Source organism: Mustela nivalis (assembly GCF_964662115.1).
Source record: "Mustela nivalis genome assembly, chromosome: 7".
Taxonomy (NCBI): domain Eukaryota; kingdom Metazoa; phylum Chordata; class Mammalia; order Carnivora; family Mustelidae; genus Mustela; species Mustela nivalis.
Window position 1 is genome coordinate 74672751 of NC_139026.1, and position 23366 is coordinate 74696116.

Sequence of the window (23366 nt, forward strand, 5' to 3'; positions counted from 1 at the left end):
AAAAGGAAACAATACTCAAAATTTAAAAACAAATACTTTAAATAAATGCCAGTGGAAAGAACATAATATTGATCTTTCCATCTTGTATTAGTAATCTGAAATTTTCCTTTTTATTTAAATATAATTCCATTTATAATTTTAAAAGAAAAGGTTCAGAAAACATTTTTATGCATAATTAATAAATTTTGCTTTCTGATCTCAGCGTCATCATTGCCGAGCCAAGGGGTAGCTGTAGTAAGGTTAGGGAGATCATGGTTGAAATATGAAGAGGAAGAATTTTTTCTAATCTTTGTATTCTGATCCCAGAGATTTTAATATAGCATTTAAAATTCTATGTAAGTAGGATCTTTACATAAGAAGCAACATGAAATCACTGCCTCTTTTGACATAAAGTCCTGTTCTGTTGCTCTAGGTTCCACTAAGAATAGTTTGCCAGCAGCTGTAAAAATATTAAAACTTCTGGGGGAAAATAGATAAAATATTATCTCCTCTTGAAACATGACACAGAATAGCTGTTGATCTAAAAAAAAAAAAAAAGAAAGAAAGAAAAGAAAAGCTATTGATCTAATTCTTTTAGCTGTCTCTTTCATAGCTCTAAAAATTGTTACGGTATCAGTTGTCATTTTTATAAAGATGGTGTCTTCTTACTTATGAAATACCTTCATATTATCTTAAATTGTTTATAATCAAGCATCTATCTTTTAAGATACATAAAATGCATATTTCATGGATGAACTTAGCATTTTATTATTGACTTGTGTTCCTATTATTGCTAAAAAGTAATATAATTTATTATCAAGGAAGTTTCAAAAATAGAGAAGCACAAAACCAAAGCCCGAGTGACTTAAGGATGTGGGAAATCATTATGTTGGGTAAAGAGAATGTTCTCTAACTTACAGCAGACTTTCCACCAAATGCTTAATCCAAAATGACAGAGGAGATACATCTAGTATTTAAGATAAAGACCAGCAAAATTGTTAAAAGAGATAAGCAGGTGGAAAAAGAACTTTGAGAATGAGTCATTCTCTGTTTTGAATTAACCAATGAAATTTGGCCATTCCTCACCTAACCTGTAGTTACATAAATAACAAGACCTCCGGTGGACTAAATTTGGTGTTGGCATATTAGATAATTCTAATTTTTTTTTAGAATAACTTTTTATTTGATGCTAAGTTTAACACATTCCAGAAAGTATTCATTTAAGTCTGTGTTTTGAGAAAATCCAATGAATATACATACTTATTCCATTAAATTCATTCAATGAAGATTTGCAGGGGTTATGGGTACCTAGTATTTCATTACATATCTGTTAGTGAGTATTTAATACAAATAAGTTTCTGCAAAATTCCGTGGAATCATAGGCAAAATTCTTTCTACATATATGCATAAGGATTTTTCTGATGATGAGTTCAAGATTTTCATCAGATTCTCATGTGGGTCAAGAATCCCTGTCCCATTTTCTCCTCCACCGCTTCCTCCAGAAATTAGGAAACCACTTCTCTCTAGAGATAAGCCATGAGGCAATATTTGCAGAGCAGAAGAAAAGGCCACTGTCTAAACTGCATTATTTCTTGATTAGTGAGGAAATCTTTTTTTTTAACCCATCCCCACAAGCCAACCAAGTTTAATTCCATAATCATGTATAAATTCCTTGTTAAAAATGCAGACATCCTTGTGAAAGGTAATACTTCTTAAAAGAAACATATCCACTATTTTATGAAAAACAGGTTTTGACTAGAAGGGGAGAGAGGACTACGGAGGGTATGGGTACATTGGACACTTGGGGAAGTGGAGAGATTTGCGGCAAGGGACATTAATATGATGAGAAGAGTTGCTCATGTCCAAAACCCACAAACTCACCACATGCTTAGACACAGCTTAGAATGGAGCAAAAAGAAAACAAAACCAGCTGGAATGAGAGAGGCAGGATAGAACAGCAGTTCCAAACAGGAGCCCTGGAGCCAGGCACCTGGCTTCGAATCCCTCTACCCCATTCCCCAGCTGTGAGACATTGGGCGAATTATTTAACCTCTCTGTGCCTCAGTTTCTTCATCTGTAAGATAGAGATAATGGCAGTCTCATTTCAAGTAGTTTTTGAGATTAAATGAGTTAATACCCGTAAAGAGCTTAGTACTGTGCCTGATACAGAATAAACATCACTATTACTAGGCAGACGTGGGCTTCTCCCCCATCTCTGTGCGTAAGTGGATATAGGAGTTGATCTGAAGCCTAGCCTTTCTCTGTTTCCCCTGGCAGCTGAATGTACCGTGATGGGTATCCCCAGTGTGACAACCAACCTTTCCGGCTTTGGCTGTTTCATGCAGGAGCATGTGGCTGATCCTACTGCATATGGTGAGGTTTTTCATCATTCACCTGATGTAGGGATAAGTAACCGCTAACAAACAAAGCACAGGGTCTTTAGGGAGCCTAACTCTAGAGTTATCCTGATGATTAAAGTAATGTTTATACTTCTTGTTTAATGGAAGATAGATTTAATTATGTGATTCATAGAAAAGATTAAAAAGCTATTAATATTAAGTATATTGATGTTATAGTAACTATGGCCTTAGAGTACATAGACTGGTCATTGTCATTATTTTAAAGGCCTGTGACAAGTTAGCAAAATTCACTAGAAATCGTTTAAGATGGCAGAAGAATCTGCATACCACCATCTCTGTGTCTGTGTTGCCTAGCAGCAAGAAAAGCGAGATGGGATGGATCCTCTGCCTACACATTGCCAATTTCCTGGTCTACTGCAATCTCCTTGTCATGGTTCTCTTTCCTCAGGCTAGAGCTGTGGTTCTCAGCCAGGGCTGTATGGTGGGAAAACTGGGGAGCCTAAATATCACTGATCCCCAGAGATTATGGTTAATGAGCAGTACTAGGGAGAATCATTGATCCAGGGTATTCCCTCTACTGCCAAATTTCTTTGCAAGATCGATTGTGTTGCCTGTCTGTTGGGGACAGTTGTAAACCCGTAAAAGATCACAGAAGAAATATAGCATTGGAAGGCAAAAGATAAAGCAGAGGCAGTAGGGGAGTCAGGGAGTAGATAATGCATGTGGTGGTCTGTGATGGAATTTAATGGAATGGAAGAAAGATTCTTCTAAGGTTAGCCCTGTGTTTACCTAGGCTTTGGTTTTTGTGCTCCTCAGGTATTTACATTGTTGACAGGAGATTCCGCTCTCCGGATGATTCCTGCAATCAGCTGACTCAGTTTCTCTATGGATTTTGCAAACAGTCACGCCGCCAAAGAATTATTCAGAGAAACCGAACTGAGAGGCTCTCTGATCTTCTGGATTGGAGATACTTGGGCAGAGTAAGTTAAGTTTGGGATCAAGAGAACTGCTTTAAAAATCCCACTAGACTGGGGCCCTTGGGTGGCTCAGTTGGTTGGGCATCTGACTGTTGATCTCATCTCAGGTCTTGATCTTGGGATCATGAGTTCAAGCCCTGAGTTGGAATCTGTGCTGGGTGTGGAGCTTACTTTAAAAAAAAAAAAAAAAAGGAATATCTCACTGAACTATAAAAATATAGATTCTAATCATCAACTGCAAAGTCAACTCTGTAACATAATTGTTAAACTCTCAAGTGATGTTTTCATGTACTATTTTACTTAAAACAAGCTGGCAACGTCCTAAACCCAAATCTTCATATTTAGTTTGAGTTTATAGCAGCAAGTCTATCAGATCCATCTGCGGTATTACTAGTTAGTCTTTTGTCAGTGGTTAACTTGATGCATTTCAGGTATTGTTTCATGAATATGAGGAAAACATCTAAAGAAACATTTTTATTTTGTTTGTCCCTAAGCAATAAAGTGACCATATTCCTTAAGCATAGTGGGAGTGGGAATAATATAGTTTTCAAATGACAAGTACAGGAAATACCTCCTTTCAATTATACAACAGGTTTGTAAATACCTAGATGTTACGTATCTTAGGACTGGGCGATTTAATGAAAAATAAACTGACTTTGCCTTCAGATCATGTAACTCCTTAGATGCCACTAAATTCTCCTTGACAAATGATAGATGCTGCCATTTGCTGAGGCCCCATACACACTAATGCCAGTGCTCATCACAACCCTGGGTGATTCACTGCACTGTCTACATTTTACAATGAAAACAGAATGATAAACCTCTTAAAAGTTATGTTTCTTTTTTTTTTTTTAAGATTTTATTTGTTTATTTGAGTGAGAAAGAGAGAAAGAACACAAGCAAGGGGAAGGGCAGAGGGAGAAGCAGGCTACTTGCTGAGCAGGGAGCCCAAGGTGGGGCTCCATCCGGGCCCTCTGAGATCATGACCTGAGCCGAAGGCAGAGGCCCGACTGACGGAGCAACCCAAGGGCCTCAGAAGCTATGTTTCTTATCTAAGGTTTCAAGCAGAATTTAGATCCAGTTTGTGATTATTCAGGGCCCAGCTTTTCCCTGTGTCATACTGGTTCTCTGTAGAATGAAGCCAATGTTTTCAGTCCCCTTAGCACTCAGTTCAGAGCTTTTAGTAAGACCAATATAGCTGTTCTCTTCAAAATTTTGTAATATTTCTTTTACTTATTCTCTGCAAAATAATAAAACTATAAACTATCAGGTTTTGTTTTTTTTTTTGATTCTTAAAATTAGGGTGAATAGGTTCTGTCACTTTAAGAATGTGTTTTATAACTAGAAGAATAAGATTTTATATAAGTTGGTTCTTGAGATAAATAATTTTTTTTAACCATGAGCTGGTTTTTCTATCACAGTATTATCAGCACGCCAGGTACCTGACATTAAGCAGAGCTTTTCCAGATAAATTCCATATGGAGCCTACATCACCACCCACGGTAACTATTTTATTGTTGTGTACTTATTTCAGAAGCTAAATTTCTTATGCATGGTAAGTCCTCCCAATACCTTTTTATTTAGAACTAGTTAAGGACAGAAACTTTTACATTTTTTCATAATGTTGCCTTAAAGCAAGGAATTAAAAAAAAAAAAAAGCAAGGAATAGAGGAACTAACAAATCAAATCAAGTCAAAGCCCTTGAATCTGAGTTAGCCTAATTTAGAGGCTGAGCCAATGGTCAGCTAATTCATGTCACTGCAGAAGCACTTCCATACTAAAATTCTCCCTGCCTTGGTACTTGAAACTGCTGTGCTGGACACTAATTCTTTTGAGAATTATTGAAAAATGAACTGTCCTGTTTTAACAGCAGGTGAATTCGCTATCCAAGGAAATGTTTGAAAATCAGGTGACTCCTTGGCAAGTGAATTCAGGAACCCCAGGAGGCAGTGGACTAGATGAGTATTTATGTTCCAGTCGGCAGTATCCGGCAGGGAGTCTTCTGAAGCTCTCTTAGACATTTATATTCATGAGACGAGCAAGGGCTACTTGTCCTCACATTCACCTAAAAGGATATATGATAGGAAACGCAGCTTGAAGTAGGACAGCATCAGACATTTCTCTTCAGTGGAATCAGTTCTTAGAGCAGTCTGTGCAGCAGTCCAAAAGCCACACTTCTTTGCCTCGCCCCCACCCCCACCAGGCGAAAGCTTAGGTGCAAAAAGATAAGACCCTTATCATTAGGTATGAGATCTATCCTAGCTCAGTAGTTTTGTGCCCCACAGGAGCCAAGATGTCATGTAAATCTCCAGAGATCAGCGTCCATGGCCTCCACAAGGAATATGCACAAGTACGAGAGTCATCCAGTTCAGGGATTCCCCAAAATTGCTGAGTTCAGATGCAACTTGCTAATCAGTTTTCTTAATAACACAACTTACATTCCATCTATATCAAGTGTCAAGGGAAACAGATCTCAAAAGTTAGCCCAAGGTAAAATTCCCCCATGCAGAAGGTGACAGGGTTTTGAAAACCCTTCAAAATACTAATTCCAGCTTTCCTGTTCAGGATTAATTGCTTAGCTTGATTAGAGGCAGTTGCTGGACTTGATAATTCAGCTATATTCATTCACTTGTTCAACTGATTCAATTAATAAGTATTGAGCTCCTACTCTGAGCCAGGTCCTAAGTGAACAAATCAGCTCCCCCAACCTTTCTTTTTTTTTTTTTTTTTTTTATTGCTTTTGGGGCCAATATCTGAACCTTGAAATGATTGGATAGGTATGACATGATAATAATGGGTAAGTGCTGCAACTATTTTTATACAGTTGTTCTCCCCAGTCAAACATGTGCTCTCTCCAAGGGCAAGAATCACATTTTCTTCTTTGCTTCCTCAGTGGCATTATGGCGCCTGACCCATAGTTGTTACTTTTGCTCATTTACTGAAATAAAAGTAACTGGTAAAATTTCAGGATCAGCTGAGTGGCCTGGCTTCAGGATTCGTTCTAGTGGTAGCTGTCCATGGTATGTCCAGATGCCCCTGTTCTGTAATTTTGTTGAGCAGGCCTGCAAAGTGGCATGGGGACTGACAGGATCAGTGGTGTAACATGACAGTTGATATTAAAAGCTAGGGAGTGATCACAACCCTGGTACACATCTTTGCTCTATCACTTATATGCTGCATGACCTTTGGCAAGTCATCTGGCCTCTCTAACCCTCAATTTTCTTCTATAGATGGGAAAAACATTTATTGGTGTTGTTACAAAGATTAAATAAGATTATGTATATACATACATACACACATATGGCACCTGGCACATTTCAGTGCACAAGAAAAGAAAACTATTTATTTAATGAATTTCTCTTAAGCTTGGTGGTACCACAATCAAAAGGAATCAAAGATAATAATGGCCCATGAACAGACCACAAAAAAAAATCCAACTATGTTTTTTCTGTATCAAATGCACATGCAAAGTGTTTACATCATTATAATGTTTGTGACTTATTTTTGTCTTTGGCAGACAGAAGGATTTAAATACCCAAGGCCTTCCTCAGTTCCACCTTCTCCTTCAGGGTCCCAGGTCTCTAGTCCTCAAAGCAGTGATGTGGAAGATGAAGCAGAGGATGAGCGATACAATGAGGAAGAGGAGGCTGAAAGGGATCGGTTAAATATCAAGTCACCATTTTCTCTGGGCCGTGTTCCTCGTGGGAAGAAAAAGCTACACGGTGAATACAAGAACTGAATTCCATGCTTGTTGAGCAGAGCTAATGTAGTAAGAACAGAATAAGAGTCATTATTTAAAGAAATGAAAATGCTACAAATTTCATTTTCTTCTTCTAAGTGTGACCAAGAAATTTATTCTCCGCTTACCAAGGGGAAAAGATTAAGTGAACGGCAATTTGGTAATTTCCATTAAAATCCAAGTTATTTTCCCCTACTCCCTTCCCCCAGTAAATTTAGGCACGAGGAAGAATGTTCATTAAAAAAGGAAGACTGGAAGTGTTTTTAAAATGTTAATTTAAGCAATAAGAATTTTCATTTGCTAGTATTTATTTTTAAATTATCATCACCACAATCCTGTGCTTAGTATTTATACAGCTGCCATATCTACCAAATAAACCTCCCATTTTTCCTGCAAAAGATCCTGTTCTGAGCCCTGGACATGCACCACATACATATTTTAAATAATTCTGTCTTTAGTGATTATGTTCATGTCTCACAAGATTCAGAACCATGAGTTTCTATCTTTGCACACAATCAAAATCCATAAGAAAAAAGGCTATCTTAAATTGAGATCCTGATACATATTAACACATATTTACAAGATCATTTCTCTATTTAACAGTGGGAAGATGTTACCATCTGAGCTATACTATCTGACTATAACAGTTTTTCTGTTCTTTAAAAGGAAAGCTTTCTGGAAAACTTGATCAATCTTCTATAACTGATAATTGTTAAACCCAAATGAACTAATATATGGATATATAACTTAATATCCATATCAATGTATTAAGCTTTTGTTGATGTCTTATTTACAATTCTTTAGACATTTAAATGAGATAACCTGTATAAACACCTGCTATGAAATAGTGCCTTATAAAGGATTATATTTAAAGCTGTCCTTCAAAAAATTAGCAAAAAGAAAATATAGAGTCTTCCTAATTATAATAAGGACAGTGTCTCTAACACATCCATGATGTGCTTAGAGACATTGTTGCATGATTGCAGTTTAGCATATTTATGTTTATAATGAAATCTAAGTAGGCAAAAAACAAAACAAAAAACCCTCCTTCCCTCTTGGATTGTTCTTTTCCACAACTTGAGTATTGTTACACTTAGATAATAATGAATACCTTCATTGGCATACCAATTCACCTGAGTCTGCAAAGGTTTTTAAAAAAGTTTTAGTCTGGGATGCCTGGCTGGCTCAGTTGGTGGAACACAGGACCCTTGATCTCAGGGTTGTGAGTTTGAGCCCTGCATTGGATGTGGAGATTACTTAAAAATAAAATCTTTAGGGTGCCTGGGTGGCTCAGTGGTTTAAGCCTCTGCCTTCAGCTCAGGTAATGATCTCAGGGTCCTGGGATCGAGCCCCACATCGGGTTCTCTGCTCAGCAGGGAGCCTGCTTCCCCCTCTCTCTCTGCCTGCCTCTCTGCCTACTTGTGATCTCTCTCTGTCTATCAAATAAATAAATAAAAATCTTTTAATAAAAATAAATAAATAAAATCTTAAAAAAAAAAAGAAAAATTTTTAGTCTGCCCAGTGCTGGATTATTGATGGCAATAATGGAAGAGTAACAATGGCCATGTGTGAAGTGGTTCAGGACTAGTAGAAGATGTTAATCCAGCTCTCCTACTGCCTGTCCCATTGTTCAGAAAAAGTAGATGATTGGTGGATATAAGCCTCAAATCAGGCCAGAGTGGAAGATGGTTGTGAACTCACCTCATTTAGAGGTTCAGAAAGGAGAGAAATAAATTACCTAAAACCTAACCCTTGAAAAATGCCTGTTAATGCCAATTAACCCAACAACTGCAGAGCAGTTTGGGAAAGTCTGCCAAGGAAATCAGAAAATATGACATGGCTGTATCTTTTATTATAAATACACATTTGCAGAAGTGTCAGGAAGATCTCATGATAAAAAGGTGTTTCAAAGTTACAATAACTACGAAAACATATTCCTAGTAAAGTGACACAATGTGTGTATTCAAGTGATACCCTTGGTTGGTACCTGGTTGGTCCACTGTTATTGAAAGCACGAGGTTTCCTCAGTAAAATGGCTCAGTAAATAAAATATATATATATACATAGATAGATAGATAGATATTTTTTTAAAGTATTCTCTACAGCAAACGTGGGGCTCATACTCATGACCCTGGATCAAGAGTGGCATGCTCCTTTGAGCCAGCCAGGAGCCCCAGAAAAATAGCTTTTTAATATAAAACTTGAAAATCCAAGTGCTTTTTTCGAACGAAAGAACAGTTCTCTGATTAGAAAGGAGTACAAATGATAGAGCAGATGGAAACTCACAGACTTGCAAACACTGGGTGTTGAAGGGCGTGTTTCTCTCCTGCACCCACCCCTCCAATTCAGACAGCTGCTGCCACTGGACTCCATCCCCTTGCTCCAATCCTTCCTCCTTCCCCAAGACTGACAAAGCCATGTGAGGAACAACAGGTAAGGATGGTTCAGAGATGACTGTGTCTAGCACAGCACCTTATACACAGTAGCAGCACAAATGGATGGTCTTATTGGGAGAAATAGAGGTACCAAAAAATTGGTGTTTTTAAAGAATGTATGTATGCATAAGTTGAAGTAAAAGAACTATAGAAAATAGTTAATGTGTGCCTGACCAGCCCCCAGAAGACTTTTTTTTTAATGCATTGTCCCACCTGCTTTCCATGTTCAAGAGTTAGGGTGAACAGAGAAGGTTTTACATGTACTGATGAGAATATAAAGTGTTACAAGTGGTCTGCTAGTAGTTTCCCAGGGCACAAAGTGGACTCAGGAGAGGGACTGGTCAAGGGCACGTGGGGAGGTCCAAAGGGTGAGGATACACTTCTGTAAATTCACATTACAAGTGCTGGCTTCACATGCTGGTTATAAGGATCAGATCACAGTAGAAATAAGCTCCTACTAAAGGAATTCATAGTCCAGTAGGAGGGGACCAATGCGTTACATACCCAACTTCCCTGTTTCCTGTGGCTGAAGCAAACAGTGTAACTCAAGTGTATAGGATATAGAATTTTATTTCTCATAACCAGATAAAGGGGAAATGCCAGTGGGAGGCTGATTTTAACAGTCTAGGGCCTCTGCCTTCTCTCCTCTCTTGGGATCATAATGGTGCTGTTGGAGTGGAAGGAGGGAGAGGAGGCATCCACTGCAGAGACCCCAGGAAACAAAGTAATTGAGAGCCCCAATTGGAAGACAGATAGCCATGGGGAGGAAGGATTTGGACACAAAGAGCCTAAGAGCAGCAGGAGCTGCGATCAGAGGGGCCACCAGTCCCACCTGGAGGTATTCTAGTAATGTGCCTTGTGGGCAGGTATTTCCCATTTTTAAAATATAAGGCATACAATTTGTTCACTTCAATTTTGAAAAAGATAGAAATAAAGAGAATTGCAAAGATATTCCAAGAGGGACAGAATGTTGTAGCAGGTGGGCATAGAGGCCTGTATACAACTACTATGCTTTTTTGTTGTTGTTGTTTTTTACAATTTTTTTTTTTCATTTGCATGGGAAGGGGGATTGAGTGGGAGGAGGGGCAGAGGGAGTGGAGAAGCAGACTCCCCGCTGAGCATGGAGCCTGACTCTCAGCCCCCTAGGTGGCCTGCACTTACTATGTTAATCAGCACATCTGTATGGCAGAACAACATCCAAGGAATTCAAGCACCTATCAATAATACTTGATATTATATACAATGCTAATAGTCTTCTAATATGACACTGAATTATTTTAATAGTTCTTGGTCATTTAGAAAGTTTTTAAAAACTTTGTTTTAGTGTGAAACACGTAAGATTGTTCTATTTAGTTGTGGGTAGAATTATTTCATATGTTTTAAAATAGTCTTGGAATAAGCATAATGTTTAAATAGCCAGTATGTACACCTCTATGTCAGATGAGTAAAATCTCAATAAACTGGAAATATGCACCATCTAGAAAATCAACTTAAATCATAATAAATGACAAGTGCCTATTATGATACCACTTTTTTTTAATGTTAGCATTTTATTTTTGCAAGAGATCAGTGTTACAATTACTTGAATATAGCTTCATTATTCAATTACGATACAAGATACAGACAAATCTTATAAGCAGGGTTTTGACTTCATAACATAGTTAAATTGTAATTCCCAGGTACAGATCCATTCACATAAAGATATCCTTTAGCTACTGAATAATAGCTATATACTGATAACAATAAGAATTAACAATACTTACCACTTATGACATTTATCAATAACAACTCTCAACTAATTAGGTCAAAAAAATTAACATGTTGATCATATTGTAACTCCAAATAAATGGGTTATTATGCTCACTGTGGACGTGTGTGTGTGTGTGTGTGTGTGTGTGTGTATTTTTTCAGATAGTTTTAGAAGTTTTCAGAAGGAGCAGATGAGGCATATCACTGTGTACTGATGTTATCAGGGTGCCTTTATATAATGTTTTAATGTAAAATAAAGCCTAGAGTTCTAGTCAATTACAAGAAGCAGAGTCTTTGAGTCTGTTTAGCTGTGGAATAAGAGTTACCTCTGAAAAACTGGTTTGTTCCTTTTATACAATGTACCCAGAAACAGAGTGAGTCTCCATCTGCTTATTTCCCAGTAACTCCCTGAATTCAGGGAGATCCCCAAAAAGCACAAAGGGGAGATCCCCACTAGGGAAACTTCTACTGGCCTAACAGGTTCCCCCCTCCCCCTACTTTTAGCAACTACAGTGAAGTGTTCTTATCACGGGCTTCTCCCCAGTCACCTCCCTTCCCCTTCCCTTCTTAACAACTTACTCTAAAATGAACTAAGAGAATACACTCTTCTCTTTCCCCTCCAGCCTTGCTTCTCCCCTCAACCCCCATAGAGACTGGGGGGATGGAGGGAGGCAGAAAAAGAGAGGGAGAGTTGCAGCTGAGTGCAGGACAATGCAAGGGTAAGGAATGCAAAATCCAACAATTAAGACTCACTAGATCAAGGCAGATACTTGTAACAAATAGAAAACACACTCTAAAGAGTCTCTAGTCTTATAATTACAAATGGGAGTAAGATACATGGTAACCTAACAGGACCTGAAGCCCTGAAAGAAGGCCATGATGTTTCCAGCTAAGAACCCTACATTCTTTTGCTTCTGGAAAGGATAAAATTGGTTATGCATGTTCCTAACATTACAACTGAAGTAAAAAGGGTCCAAGGGCTTTATTTACATGGTTCATATTTTCAACAAGAATGGAACTGTATTTAAATATAACTTGGTCTACTTTCACCAGTTTAGTAGACTGTCTTCTAGGACTCTGGTTTGATCAAAGTTTTCTTCTCCAGCTGTAAGAAAAAAAGAAAAAGCACATAAAATAAACACACTTCTCTGTGTTTTAAAAGGGAAAAGAATAAGATGTAGAGAACCCTAAGAAATAAACATTTAGTTTCCTAAATTATGTTAACTCCTACACTTTGCTACTGAGAATCCAAAAAAGTGTGCTTTGATTATTTTGGTTTAAAAATCTTCCTCCTCAGCTCAAGACACATAGGGGAACTCACATTTCACATCTGACTCTCCAGAATGAATGAAACTATAATGTGTTATGCTTGGTAGAAATCTGAAAAGGCCTCATGTCCTGCTCTAAGTGTGCCCCTTCAGGTTTTTAAAATCCAGCACAAGAACCATTCAATTGCATCAAGGTACTGCCTCTCTATTTCCTGTTAATAATGCATCTTACTTGGGAAACATGACACAGGAACACTTTTGCTTATATTCTCTTGTTAGGTGGGCTAGAATAGACCTAGGGAAGAAATGAGACAAAAGGAAAGGACACTTGTTAGCTGGACGGGATTGGAAAACTTTAGTACATGACGTATCACTTAGGGGCAGAGTGAGTAAGCAATCAGACTGTAGCATGTTCTGGGGACTGTAACAATGAGTAAAAGAGCTAAAACCTACCAGAGGTAGTGAGGGGAAGTTGCCAGAGGAGAATGCTTCTCCTAACTTTCTCCAAGGTTACCTCTATGTAAAACCACATTCCTTTAGTTAGTTACAATATAATTTGCATGTCTGAGTTACATTTTAACCTGAATTGCTGGCATATTTTAGAATCCAACAAATGGTGGGCTGTTCTTTAAAGAAAAAAATATAACTCAATAAGAAGGGTATCTTCTAAAGTTTTTTTTTTTTTTTAAAGATTTTATCCATTCATCCGACAGAGAGAAATCACAAGTAGTTGGAGAGGCAGGCAGAGAGAGAGAGAGCATTGGTCACTAAAATAAAAACTCACTATATAAAATAAGGGCCTACTAATGCTTAGGGACTCTAGAATGAAAATAGTAAAGGTATTTAAAATAGTAATGAATATATCATATGGAAATCAAAAACATTTCCTTCAATTTAAACTAGTAGATTTTGTTTCCTTATTTCATCATCAGAACCAAGCTATTCTGGAAGCTTTAATGATCAAAAATTACATTTATTTTCCAAAAAAAGACTTGAAATTGGGACCTATAATCACACACACTCTTCCCTAAAGTTTCTTCTTTTTAAATTTGAATTTGAGTTAGTTAACATATAGTGCAGGATTGCTTTTCTGGAGCCCTCCTTAAAGTTGCTAATGAAAATCCTTCTTCCCCTCTTAAAATTAACTTCTCCCCATTCCATTTTAGTTCACTTTTTTCCCCTCTTGATCCCTCTTCCCAGCAACCAAGTCTAAAACTTCCCTTTCGATCCATCTTCACCAGCACTCTCCTCCTACTGATTTCAACAAATAGTAAATAGTACTATAGTAACAGTAACTATTACTATACTATAAAGTAACTATTACTATAGTAGTGGTAACTATTACTATACTATATAGTATATATACACTATATACTATATACTACTATACTATATAGTATATATATACTATATACTATATACTATATACTACTACTATACTATACTATATACCTCTTCCCAGCAACCAAGTCTAAAACTTCCCTTTCGACCCATCTTCACCAGCACTCTCCTCCTACTGATTTCAACAAATAGTAAATAGTACTATAGTAACAGTAACTATTACTATACCATATAGTATATATATATTATATACTATATACTACTACTATATACTATATAGTATAGTAATAGTTACTACTACTATACTATATACTATATATACTATATAGTATATATACTATATACTACTACTATGGTTGTAGTAACTATTACTATACTATATAGTATATATATGTATATATAGTATATACTATATATTAGTTATATATATAACATATATATATGAATGAAACTATAATGTGTTATGCTTGGTAGAAATCTGAAAAGGCCTCATGTCCTGCTCTAAGTGTGCCCCTTCAGGTTTTTAAAATCCAGCACAAGAACCATTCAATTGCATCAAGGTATTGCCTCTCTATTTCCTGTTAATAATGCATCTTACTTGGGAAACATGACACAGGAACACTTTTGCTTATATACATATATAAAATATATATATATATATACTAATATATACTAATATATACTATATATTATATACTATAGTATATAGTATATATACTATATACTAAATAGTTACTACTACTATAGTAGTATATGCTACTACTATAGTAGTATATATACTATATAGTATGGTAATAGTTACTACTTCAACAATAGTAAATAGTAAATAGTACATTTACAAATAGTAAATGTACCGAATGTGGAATTTAGAAAAGATCACCTCGGCTGTAGCATCTTCTACCCATTAGCAACCATTTCTTACCTTTTCATTGCAAGAGCTCTGAGAGCCATGCTGGTTAGTACCTGCTTTCTTCTTTTCACAAATTCCTTCTAAACAAGGTTTCAGGAGGGGCATGACAGTAGCAAGTAATATCACTGGACAGGAACTGAGCAGAAATCTTATGAACTGCTGCTCAATGACCTCTCATAGCCAGCACGATCTTCCTTTCCTATTGACTTCTGTTCTCTCATTAACTATTCTGCTACATGTGCTGCTTTAATCACTCTTTCCTTGAAACTCTCCACCCTTGCTTTCTGGAAATGCTGTTATCCTGGTTCTCCTCTTGCATTGCTGCCTTCTCCTTCGAACGTCCCTTCACTGATAGGACAGTCCTCCTTTAACCTTCATCTCTAGGTATTCTCTAAGGCAAATCCTTTATTATGTGCCTTTCTCCTGCTCTATTTGAGGCCTAGAAGAGATGTCCACTTTCATGATTTCAGCGTTTAGTAACTGGCTCTGAATTTCCAGTTGTTCCCATATTGGACTGATCATCAGAATCATTTGGGGGAACTTCTCAAGGATACAGATTCTGAGGTCATTCAAGTTTTACAGAATCATAATCTCTGGGTCTAAGGCTGAGAAAACTGTATTTTGAGTAAGCCTTCCAGTTAACTCCAGTGGAGCCAGTCCATAGGCGGATAGTGGAGAACCGCTGACCTACACACTTTTACTCACTAGACCATTTCTGTTACCTCACACCGAACCTTAATTATATCCACATAAATGTTCATTCATCACCAGTATCACCATTTCAAAATGTGCTGGACTCTGGATTCCCTTTTATACCTCCAGTAAACAGCTATCTATGTTATCCATTCTTCCTTCCAGGATCCCTCGGACTTGAGCTTCCCCACCGATTCCCATGACTGACAGCACCTCCCCTCCTCACTCCTGTGATGTCCTGTCATGTTCCTTGGCTTCTCCCTGATTCCCTTCTACGGGCCTTTCCTCTTGGACGCAATGCATTTGAGAGCTGGCATGGCATAATGGAGAGAGCTGTAGAGTCACATGGACCTGAGTTAAAATCCCAACATCCCAACATCACGAATGGTGTGACCTTGGGAAAGTAAACACACCTCATGAAGATTCCGTTTTCTGAGCTAGGAAGTTTCACATCCATATCTGACACACAGCAGACCTTCCTATATTGTGGCTATTGTTACAGTTCTTATTGTTACTCCCTGTGCCATGATCAGATCCATCCTTCTTCACCACGTCATCCCTCTGCTGACAATCCAGAAGGCATCTTCCTGATTCTCAGACAAAGAGTAAATTACATTCGTTCTTCACCCCAGTTCCAATAGATATCTGTTATGTAATAGTGGGCAATAATAATGGATAATAATGTGCTTACCTCCCAGGGTCACCATTAGGGTTAAATGTATTAATGCATCTGACGTGCTGAGAACAGTGCTCGGCTCCTTGCATTGCAGTAACCCCACCACAACTATTAGCTCCAGGTAGTGGTAGTAACAGCAGGTAATCATTGTCTTAGCTCTAACATAACCACTCCTCCTGCATTCTGCTATTCCACTGACTGCTCACACTATTTTTTTTTAAGATTTTATTTATTTATTTGAGAAAGCGCACATGGGAGCACAAGTGGGGGTGAGGGACAGAGAAAGAAGCAGGCTCCCCGCTGAATCCCAGGACCCCGGGATCATGACCTAAGCTGAAGGCAGATGTTTAACTGACTGAGCCACCCAAGCGCTCCTCACCCTATCTTTTTGCTACAAAGGTCGTTCTCATTCCTGCTTCCCTTTAATCTGGTTTCCTCTCTACCTGCTCTGTTTGCTGGTACCTAGCAGGCGTAAGGGCACATAATCCCATCTACTCCCACAGGGGTGCCAGCCTTGCTCTGAATTCAGAGGACACCCAATGCCAGTCTCTTGGATTTGCTTCTCATTGGTATCTTTTTCACAAGAAAACTATAAGTTTGAAGCCAGAAAGTAGCCTTTGCTCTCTTCTCCTTGCATGGCCCTCCCCATACGAGGCACTGAGGATATATATGTCTTCCCCCTCAGCATTAGTGTCAGAGCACTCGGCCAGCAGCAACCTGTGCTTTGACCACCAGACCACTTGCTATATATTTTTAAAATACTTAAACATTTAAATTATGTCACAATATGGCATCATTACAATTTTTGAGAGGGAAAATTCTGGGTCTGTTTATTATGCTTTGATGACCTCTATTGTTAATAGTAATTAAAATTATGTACCTTGTTTCAGTCGGGTCTCATAGCAATCCTGCACATGGGTATCATTATTCCATTTTACCAATATGAAACTAAGACTCAGTGTCATCCAGCTTGTAGAGCAGCAGAACCAGGATTTGAACCCTGGTATGTCCTCCAAAGCTTACATATTACCAAGATGCCTTAATTCAACTTGTGATTTCAGTAAGACATGGACAAAATGTCTCTATTTGAAAAGTACACCTAATCTTCATACAGAAGGAGCTGTATAATGGAAATTACACAGGCTTAGAATCAGAACTGGCCCATATCTATTAGGATGTACCAATAACATTGCTATGTATTCAAATAAAAATATTTCATTTTCAGCAATTTCATTTGGTTCCATCATTTGGTTCTAAATGAAATAATGTTACAGTAGGCTCTGGATTATGAAATTAATATGAAATTCCCCAGCATCATCAAAGAAATTTTTTTGTTCCTGGGGACTTTCCTTAGTGAGAAATGTACTAGTGTTTATACAATAAACATGTCTGAGTTTCTGGAGTCAGGGGACAACTGTTAATTATATTTAAAAATCTGAATAAAGGCAACTTTGTTGTATTCAACACAGAATCCCAAAAGTAATCAAAGCTTCCCTGTCCCGCAGCTGAAAGGAGTCCCTAGACATGTACCTTCTTGTGGTTTCTGCAAGGAAGCCAAGAGCAGAGCTGCTGCCTCTCCAAGAGTTAGTAGCTGGGGATTTGGGCTGCGTCTTTCTGGAGAAACAAAAGCATGTACAGATTCTATTACCATTTAAGTACCCCTATTCTGATATGCTATAAATAGAAAAACCTTTATGAAATAGATTTTTGATCCCTTAGCAAAGCTCCCCCCCCCCCCTTTATACAGAAGACTGATTTTTAGGAATTGAAACATTTTACACTACCTATAGATGTTACTTACAAATTGGTTATGGTATGTATTACAGGTATGGAAGAGAATTTAAACTACAGACTACAGAAAACAACATGAATGGAGGGTGGATTGAGATAAAGAACCCTGAATGATTTCACCCTTCAGAGCTTAAAATGGAATGTCTGGGCAGAAACATTTAGATGTAATGGGTACTCCTGGGAGCCTGGGCTACTTCCTCTCTCCTTCTGTCCAAAGCTGTTTGAAATAATAATCTGCATTCTTGGCAACGCATAAGGCTCATATCAGTCCCTGGCCCTATTCTTAATGGTCCCTACCTATTAACTATTTCTCTGTGTGTGTGTGTGTTTTAAGACTGTATTTATGTATTTGACAGACAGAGATCACAAGCAGGCAGAACATCGGGGTGTGGGGAGCAGGCTCCCCTTTGAAGAGAGGGCCGAATGCGGGGCTTGATCCCAGGACGCTGGGATCATGACCTGAGCCCAAGACAGAGGCTTTAACCCACTGAACCAGCCAGGGGCCCCATAACTATTTCTGCTTTTGAACGGCTTTATAGCCCCTTCTAGTAATGTAATAGTGGTGTACATTTGAAGTTTCCACGTAAATCAGTACTTTAATAACAACAAAAACATTTAAGAGGAAACCGTTTAAACATCTTGGCATAAACAGGGAGGTACATTTTGGGAGCAGTTGCACGGTTCTCGCTCCCCCTCCTTTACTCCTGTTAGGTGAACCCCCAGGCCGGTCCTGCCCTCGGATAACTCCCCCAGGACCTCTGCACCCCCGGCGGCCAGAGGGCGGTCCGAACGGCCCAGACCGAGTTCGGCTTTAGTGAGGGGCGCCGCCGCTGCCAGCTTAAGCTCGGCCCTGGCCGGCTCTCCCCGAGGGCGGCCCCGGAGCCGCGTCCCTGCCGGAGCCGAGCCGCTGTGAGCGGGGCGCGAGGCGCAGCGTGCCCGCCTGCTGGGTCCTGCTACGGGTCGCCCCAGTCTCCTCCTCCCTCGCTCACTCACCCGGCGGCGGGCGGTCGGAGAGGTCCTTCTTCCGGCTCTGGTCTGAGATGAAGCGACGCCCCTCTGCAAAGGCGAGACGCGGGGCTCAGCGCCTGCCGGGTGCTCAAAAACCGGGGTTAACTTGGGCTCCGCGCCCGGCGGCGGCGCCGCGGCAGGGGTCCCGGCGGGACTGCCTGCTTTCCCGCGCTCCCCCTGCAGCCCCGGGCTGGACCCGGAGCCCTGCCGGTGCCCTGCCCGCACCCTGCCCCTACGCTTGCCCGCGCCCTGCAGCGCCCTGTCCCCGCGCTTGCCCGCGCCCTGCCAGCCCCAGCGAATGTGTTCTGAGCAGTGGTCGGGTGCAAGGGTCCTTGCGGCGTTTCCCAGGCAAGAGTCAGCTACCCACCAGGTCAGAATGGAAAGGTTCTAATAATCAGGGAGACTTTCTCTTCCCTGCCAGACCCCCCCCCCCCACCCCCACCCATTTTCTTTGACGGAGACCAGACTGACCTCGATTATTTGAGGGAACACACTCGATATTATTCTCTCCCCACACATCTATCCCATGGATTCATGCACCCCGAAGGTTCCTCCTTTATTGCTGTAGGAAAAGCAAAGTATTTGGAACATACGTGCACCCTTCAGATAGAGCATAGATTGAGGAGTCCAGTTCCGTCTCTCAAAGAGTCCCTACAACCCAGGGAGAAGAGAAAAGCAGTTAGTAAGACATTGTAGCGCAGTCCTCTGTTAGAAAAAAGAAAGGAAGAGAGGGAGGAAGGAAGGGAGGAGAAACGGAAGGAAGGAAAAGGGAAAGTAAGGAAGGGAAGGAACAAAAAAGAAACAACATCCAGGAGCCCCAGTTTTTGTGTTTGATTACCTGTGGCGCACTCCTGGAATTTCCCAAGAAAGAAAACACTAAGAAAAGAGCCAAGGTTGTTGCCACCAGACTTCTCAGTCTCTATAAGGAAAGAGCAAAGAAAGTAATTTCTTATGGGATCTTCTACTTCTGTGACACCTGGAAAATTACAAACTTCTTAACTTTTCCATGTGCTCTGTTTTAATAATACTCAGTATGTAGAGGAGAGGGGGATTACCGAGGCTGCCTTATAGTTAAACCACACAAGAATTCCCTTTTAAAAAAATTTTTAGAAATATGTTATTTTCATTACTTTGCCCAAAATGAGTAATCTTTTTTCAGCAAAATCAAATGATTCTGATATTTTAAGGTGTATTGTTTAAATATCATTTGGCCTATAAAATGCTTATTAAAGATAAAATAGGTAAAAAGCTATAAAACTTTTCATAAACAGCTTAAAAGTCTCAAGTAAATAAAACTTTCACTTACCTTCATGTTCAGCTCCTTTCCAGAAACTGCAATAACTGTAACTTTACCTACCAGTTTTCTAATCTTGTTCTGAGACTGGGGCTTTTAAATCTTAGTGTCAATGACCCCTCCTGATCTTCACTAGAGTTAGGGAGTCCATAGGGACTTCTTGTCAGTATTCAAGATTGAGAGGATCTGACAATTTTCCCGTGGAGATTCATTTGCAGGAAGTAAAGAAATGATTGATGAGTGGACATCATTTATTTAGATACTGACCACATCAGCCAGGAGATATTAGGAATATATCGGCGTCATTGTTTTCGCCTTTCTCGCTAGCTTCCCAATTTATTCTTAGTAGTAGAGAAAATGATTAACAAGCCTGAGTTGAATCAAAAGTAAACAAAGAAAGTAAGCAAACTTGTCTTGGGTATCTTGTTATCAAGCTGATGACTGACTAAACATGAATCTTTGAAATAGAAAGGTTAGGGAATCTCAGTGGAATTCCACATCATTCCTTCACTTCCGTACCCATTCAATTATTTAACAAACATTTATTGAATCCCTGCTATGTATCAGACATTTCTCCTTTTAGGTGAAGAGACAGTCATGCATTAAAAGGACACTGTCTCTGCCGTGATCAAGCTTATCTTCTAGTCAGGGGAGAACTTCTGTAAACTAGTCAACAGGTAAACAAGGTAATTTTAAGATGTTTTAAATGCTTTATAAAGCAAAAATAAGTGAGGTGATGTGATAAGTAGTGGAATACTATAGGGAAGGTAGCAGTTGAGAGGTTTCTGGAAAAATCAGGTAGAGTCAGACATGAGATGAATCAGAGTGAGAATTAGGATAATAGGAGGAAAAAAGAAAAATGAAATCTTGGGATGGCAAAGAGCTTGGCTTGTTTGAGGAATAGGGAGACCAATGAGGCCAAACTGAGTGGTCATGGGGTGATAAGGGAGAGTAATTTGAAATGAGGTCATAGAGGAAGAAATGGTTCATATGGAAACATGATTATAAGCAAAGGATAATGATGGCTTAGACTTAGGAAGGACTTGCAGGAAATTGAGAGCTGTAGATGAATTTGGGATAAGGGAGGAGGTATAAAGTGGAGGTATAAAATTTAGAACCTGTGGTTAAATGGGATATGAGTGTATAAGAAAAATAAATCAAGGATGAGTCTTGGGTTTCTGGCTTAAACACTGTGTATGATAAAGCCATTTACCGAAATTGGGAGACTTCATAATGAGCCAGTTTAGAGAGAGGAATTAAATTGAATATTAAAATTAAAATATACATTAAGGATCTAAATTGAAGTGTGAAGTAGGCAGTTGGAAATGCAAAACTCTACAGAGCTCAGCAAAGAGGCCACCAGCCTACAGCTTTTTTTCTAAAGGCAGAAATGGTCAAATTTAAGAATTGTAAGAATTTTAAGGCAGGAAATGGATTGGGATTGAACGAGAACAGTTTGAGAGTGAATGGAATTAAAGAAGCGAATCAGGAACAGAGCTATGAAAACAAACATGCAGAGATGAGCAGAGGGAGAGCCAGCTAAGCAAGTTGAAGTGAAGCTATCAGAAAGAAAAGAGAAATTCCTGGAGACCATGAGGCCGTGGAAACCAGCCGAATATTCATTAACCCTGAGAGGTCACGGTAGATGAGCACCAAGAAGTGTGCACTGGATTTGGAAATACAATCATTTTTGAGAACATAAGCTATACAGGAGTGGGTTGAAAGTGAAGAGGATATGAGGAAATAAAGACAAGTGCAGATAGCATTTTAAAGTTAGCTTCACTACATTTCACTGAAAGGGGGAAAGGAAAAATGAATTTTTTTTTTTAAAGATAAATGCTTGAGTGTGGTGGAAGTATGTTACTATTTTTTTGACCTTTCAGTAACAACTGGACCCTTTCATTTTTAGGGAATTCCTAAAATTCCTTAAGTTATGAATTATGGCATTATGAATCTTGGTGGGAGGCAGAACCTGACTTCTGTTCTACAAGGCGGAAATGTCAGACACACATTTTCCCGGCCTCCCTTTCAGGAAGGGTGCTGGCATGTGACACAGTCTTCACCAATGAGACAGACCCACTTGGATGGGAAGTCTGGAGCTAGGATGGAGGAAAGTGGGACTCAGGAGAGACATTTTCTGATGCAGCTGCGGTTGTGGTAGGCTTGAGTTTGCAGGGGCAATACGGCCTATGGTGCTTATGTCTGATTGCAGGATGGGGAAACCAACTGCAGTGTCCGACTAAAATCAGGTTAGTTGGTTTCTCCTGATGACAACTAACAAACCATTTGCAGAACATGTATGCTGATGGTGATGATCAGGAGAAGGAAACATCGATGATGCTGAAGAGAAAGTTACTGCCAAAAGGAATGTGTAGAAAGCAAGAGGGAGAGGATGCAAAGTATATCAATACCCAGGTGAAACAGTTACATACATAGGCAGATACTGAAGGACCTGAGTACTCACCAAAGGCTAAGGTACTTTAGGTAAGAAAGATAATCCCTTTCCTCTAAAAGTTAGAGTAGCGCTCCTCAGGAATTAATATGCAAACCAATTAATATGCAAACCAATCACCTGGGAACCTTGTAAAGATGCAGATTCTGATTTAGTACAGGTAGGGTGACATCTGAACTTCGGCATTTCTTTTCTTTTCTTTTTTTTTCCCCAAAGATTTCATTTATTTGAAAGAGAGCATGAGTGGGTGGGAGGGGCAGAAAGAGAGGGAGGAGTAGGCTCTCCGCCAAGCAGGGAGCCTGCCTCAGAGCCTCCTTCCCAGGGCTGGGGGATCATGACCTGAGCCTAAGGTAGGAACTTAACCATCTAAACCACTGAAACTCTGCATTTCTAATAAACTCCCGGGTGACGCTGATGGATGTTAAGCCACTGATCATAGGACATTTTGAATAGTAAGGCTTTAGAGGATGTAGGTGATAAAAATGGAACTTCAGAGTCTCTGTGGCTGAGAGAATGGTTACCATAGAAATATTAAGGAGTATGGGGAGAGAACAGATAAATTTGATTAGGGATTGAAGTTTGAGGGGCTGATGATATCTATCTGCAAATACTCATGTAAGAGAGATTGCGATTTGGGTGCTTGATATTTAGACTTGCCAGCCTGTGAAGACATGAGGTTTGGTTAGTAAATGAG

General features: G+C 39.3%; 2 protein-coding genes across 2 annotated transcripts in view; one reads left to right on the top strand and one right to left on the bottom strand.

Moving 5' to 3' along the window:
- The window catches only part of GYS2 (glycogen synthase 2), a 52799-nt gene extending 43694 nt beyond the window's left edge, over positions 1-9105 (top strand). The window contains exons 13-16 of the mRNA XM_082738608.1: positions 2257-2352; positions 3156-3319; positions 4738-4818; positions 6834-9105. Of these exons, the coding sequence (XP_082594734.1) occupies positions 2257-2352; positions 3156-3319; positions 4738-4818; positions 6834-7055 (563 nt within the window). The 3' untranslated portion in view covers positions 7056-9105. The remainder of the gene's footprint in view (positions 1-2256; positions 2353-3155; positions 3320-4737; positions 4819-6833) is intronic.
- Positions 9106-11020: 1915 nt separating this feature from the next.
- SPX (spexin hormone) lies at positions 11021-20304 on the bottom strand. The gene is made up of 6 exons (XM_082738609.1): positions 20233-20304; positions 19765-19845; positions 19520-19577; positions 18912-18974; positions 17658-17741; positions 11021-12344 (listed from the first exon to the last, which is right to left on the bottom strand). The coding sequence occupies exons 1-6, from the start codon at positions 20236-20238 to the stop codon at positions 12286-12288; spliced, it is 351 nt and encodes a 116-aa protein (XP_082594735.1). The 5' UTR covers positions 20239-20304; the 3' UTR covers positions 11021-12285.
- Between the last annotated feature and the right edge of the window lie 3062 nt (positions 20305-23366).

Coding starts and splice junctions, on each gene's coding strand:
- SPX (XM_082738609.1), bottom strand. Junction 18,975..19,519: donor GCTCTATCTGAAGGGTGCAC/GTATGTTCCAAA, acceptor TCGCCTTTGCAG/AGGGGCGTCGCTTCATCTCA. Junction 12,345..17,657: donor CTTGCAGAAACCACAAGAAG/GTACATGTCTAG, acceptor TTTTTCTTACAG/CTGGAGAAGAAAACTTTGAT.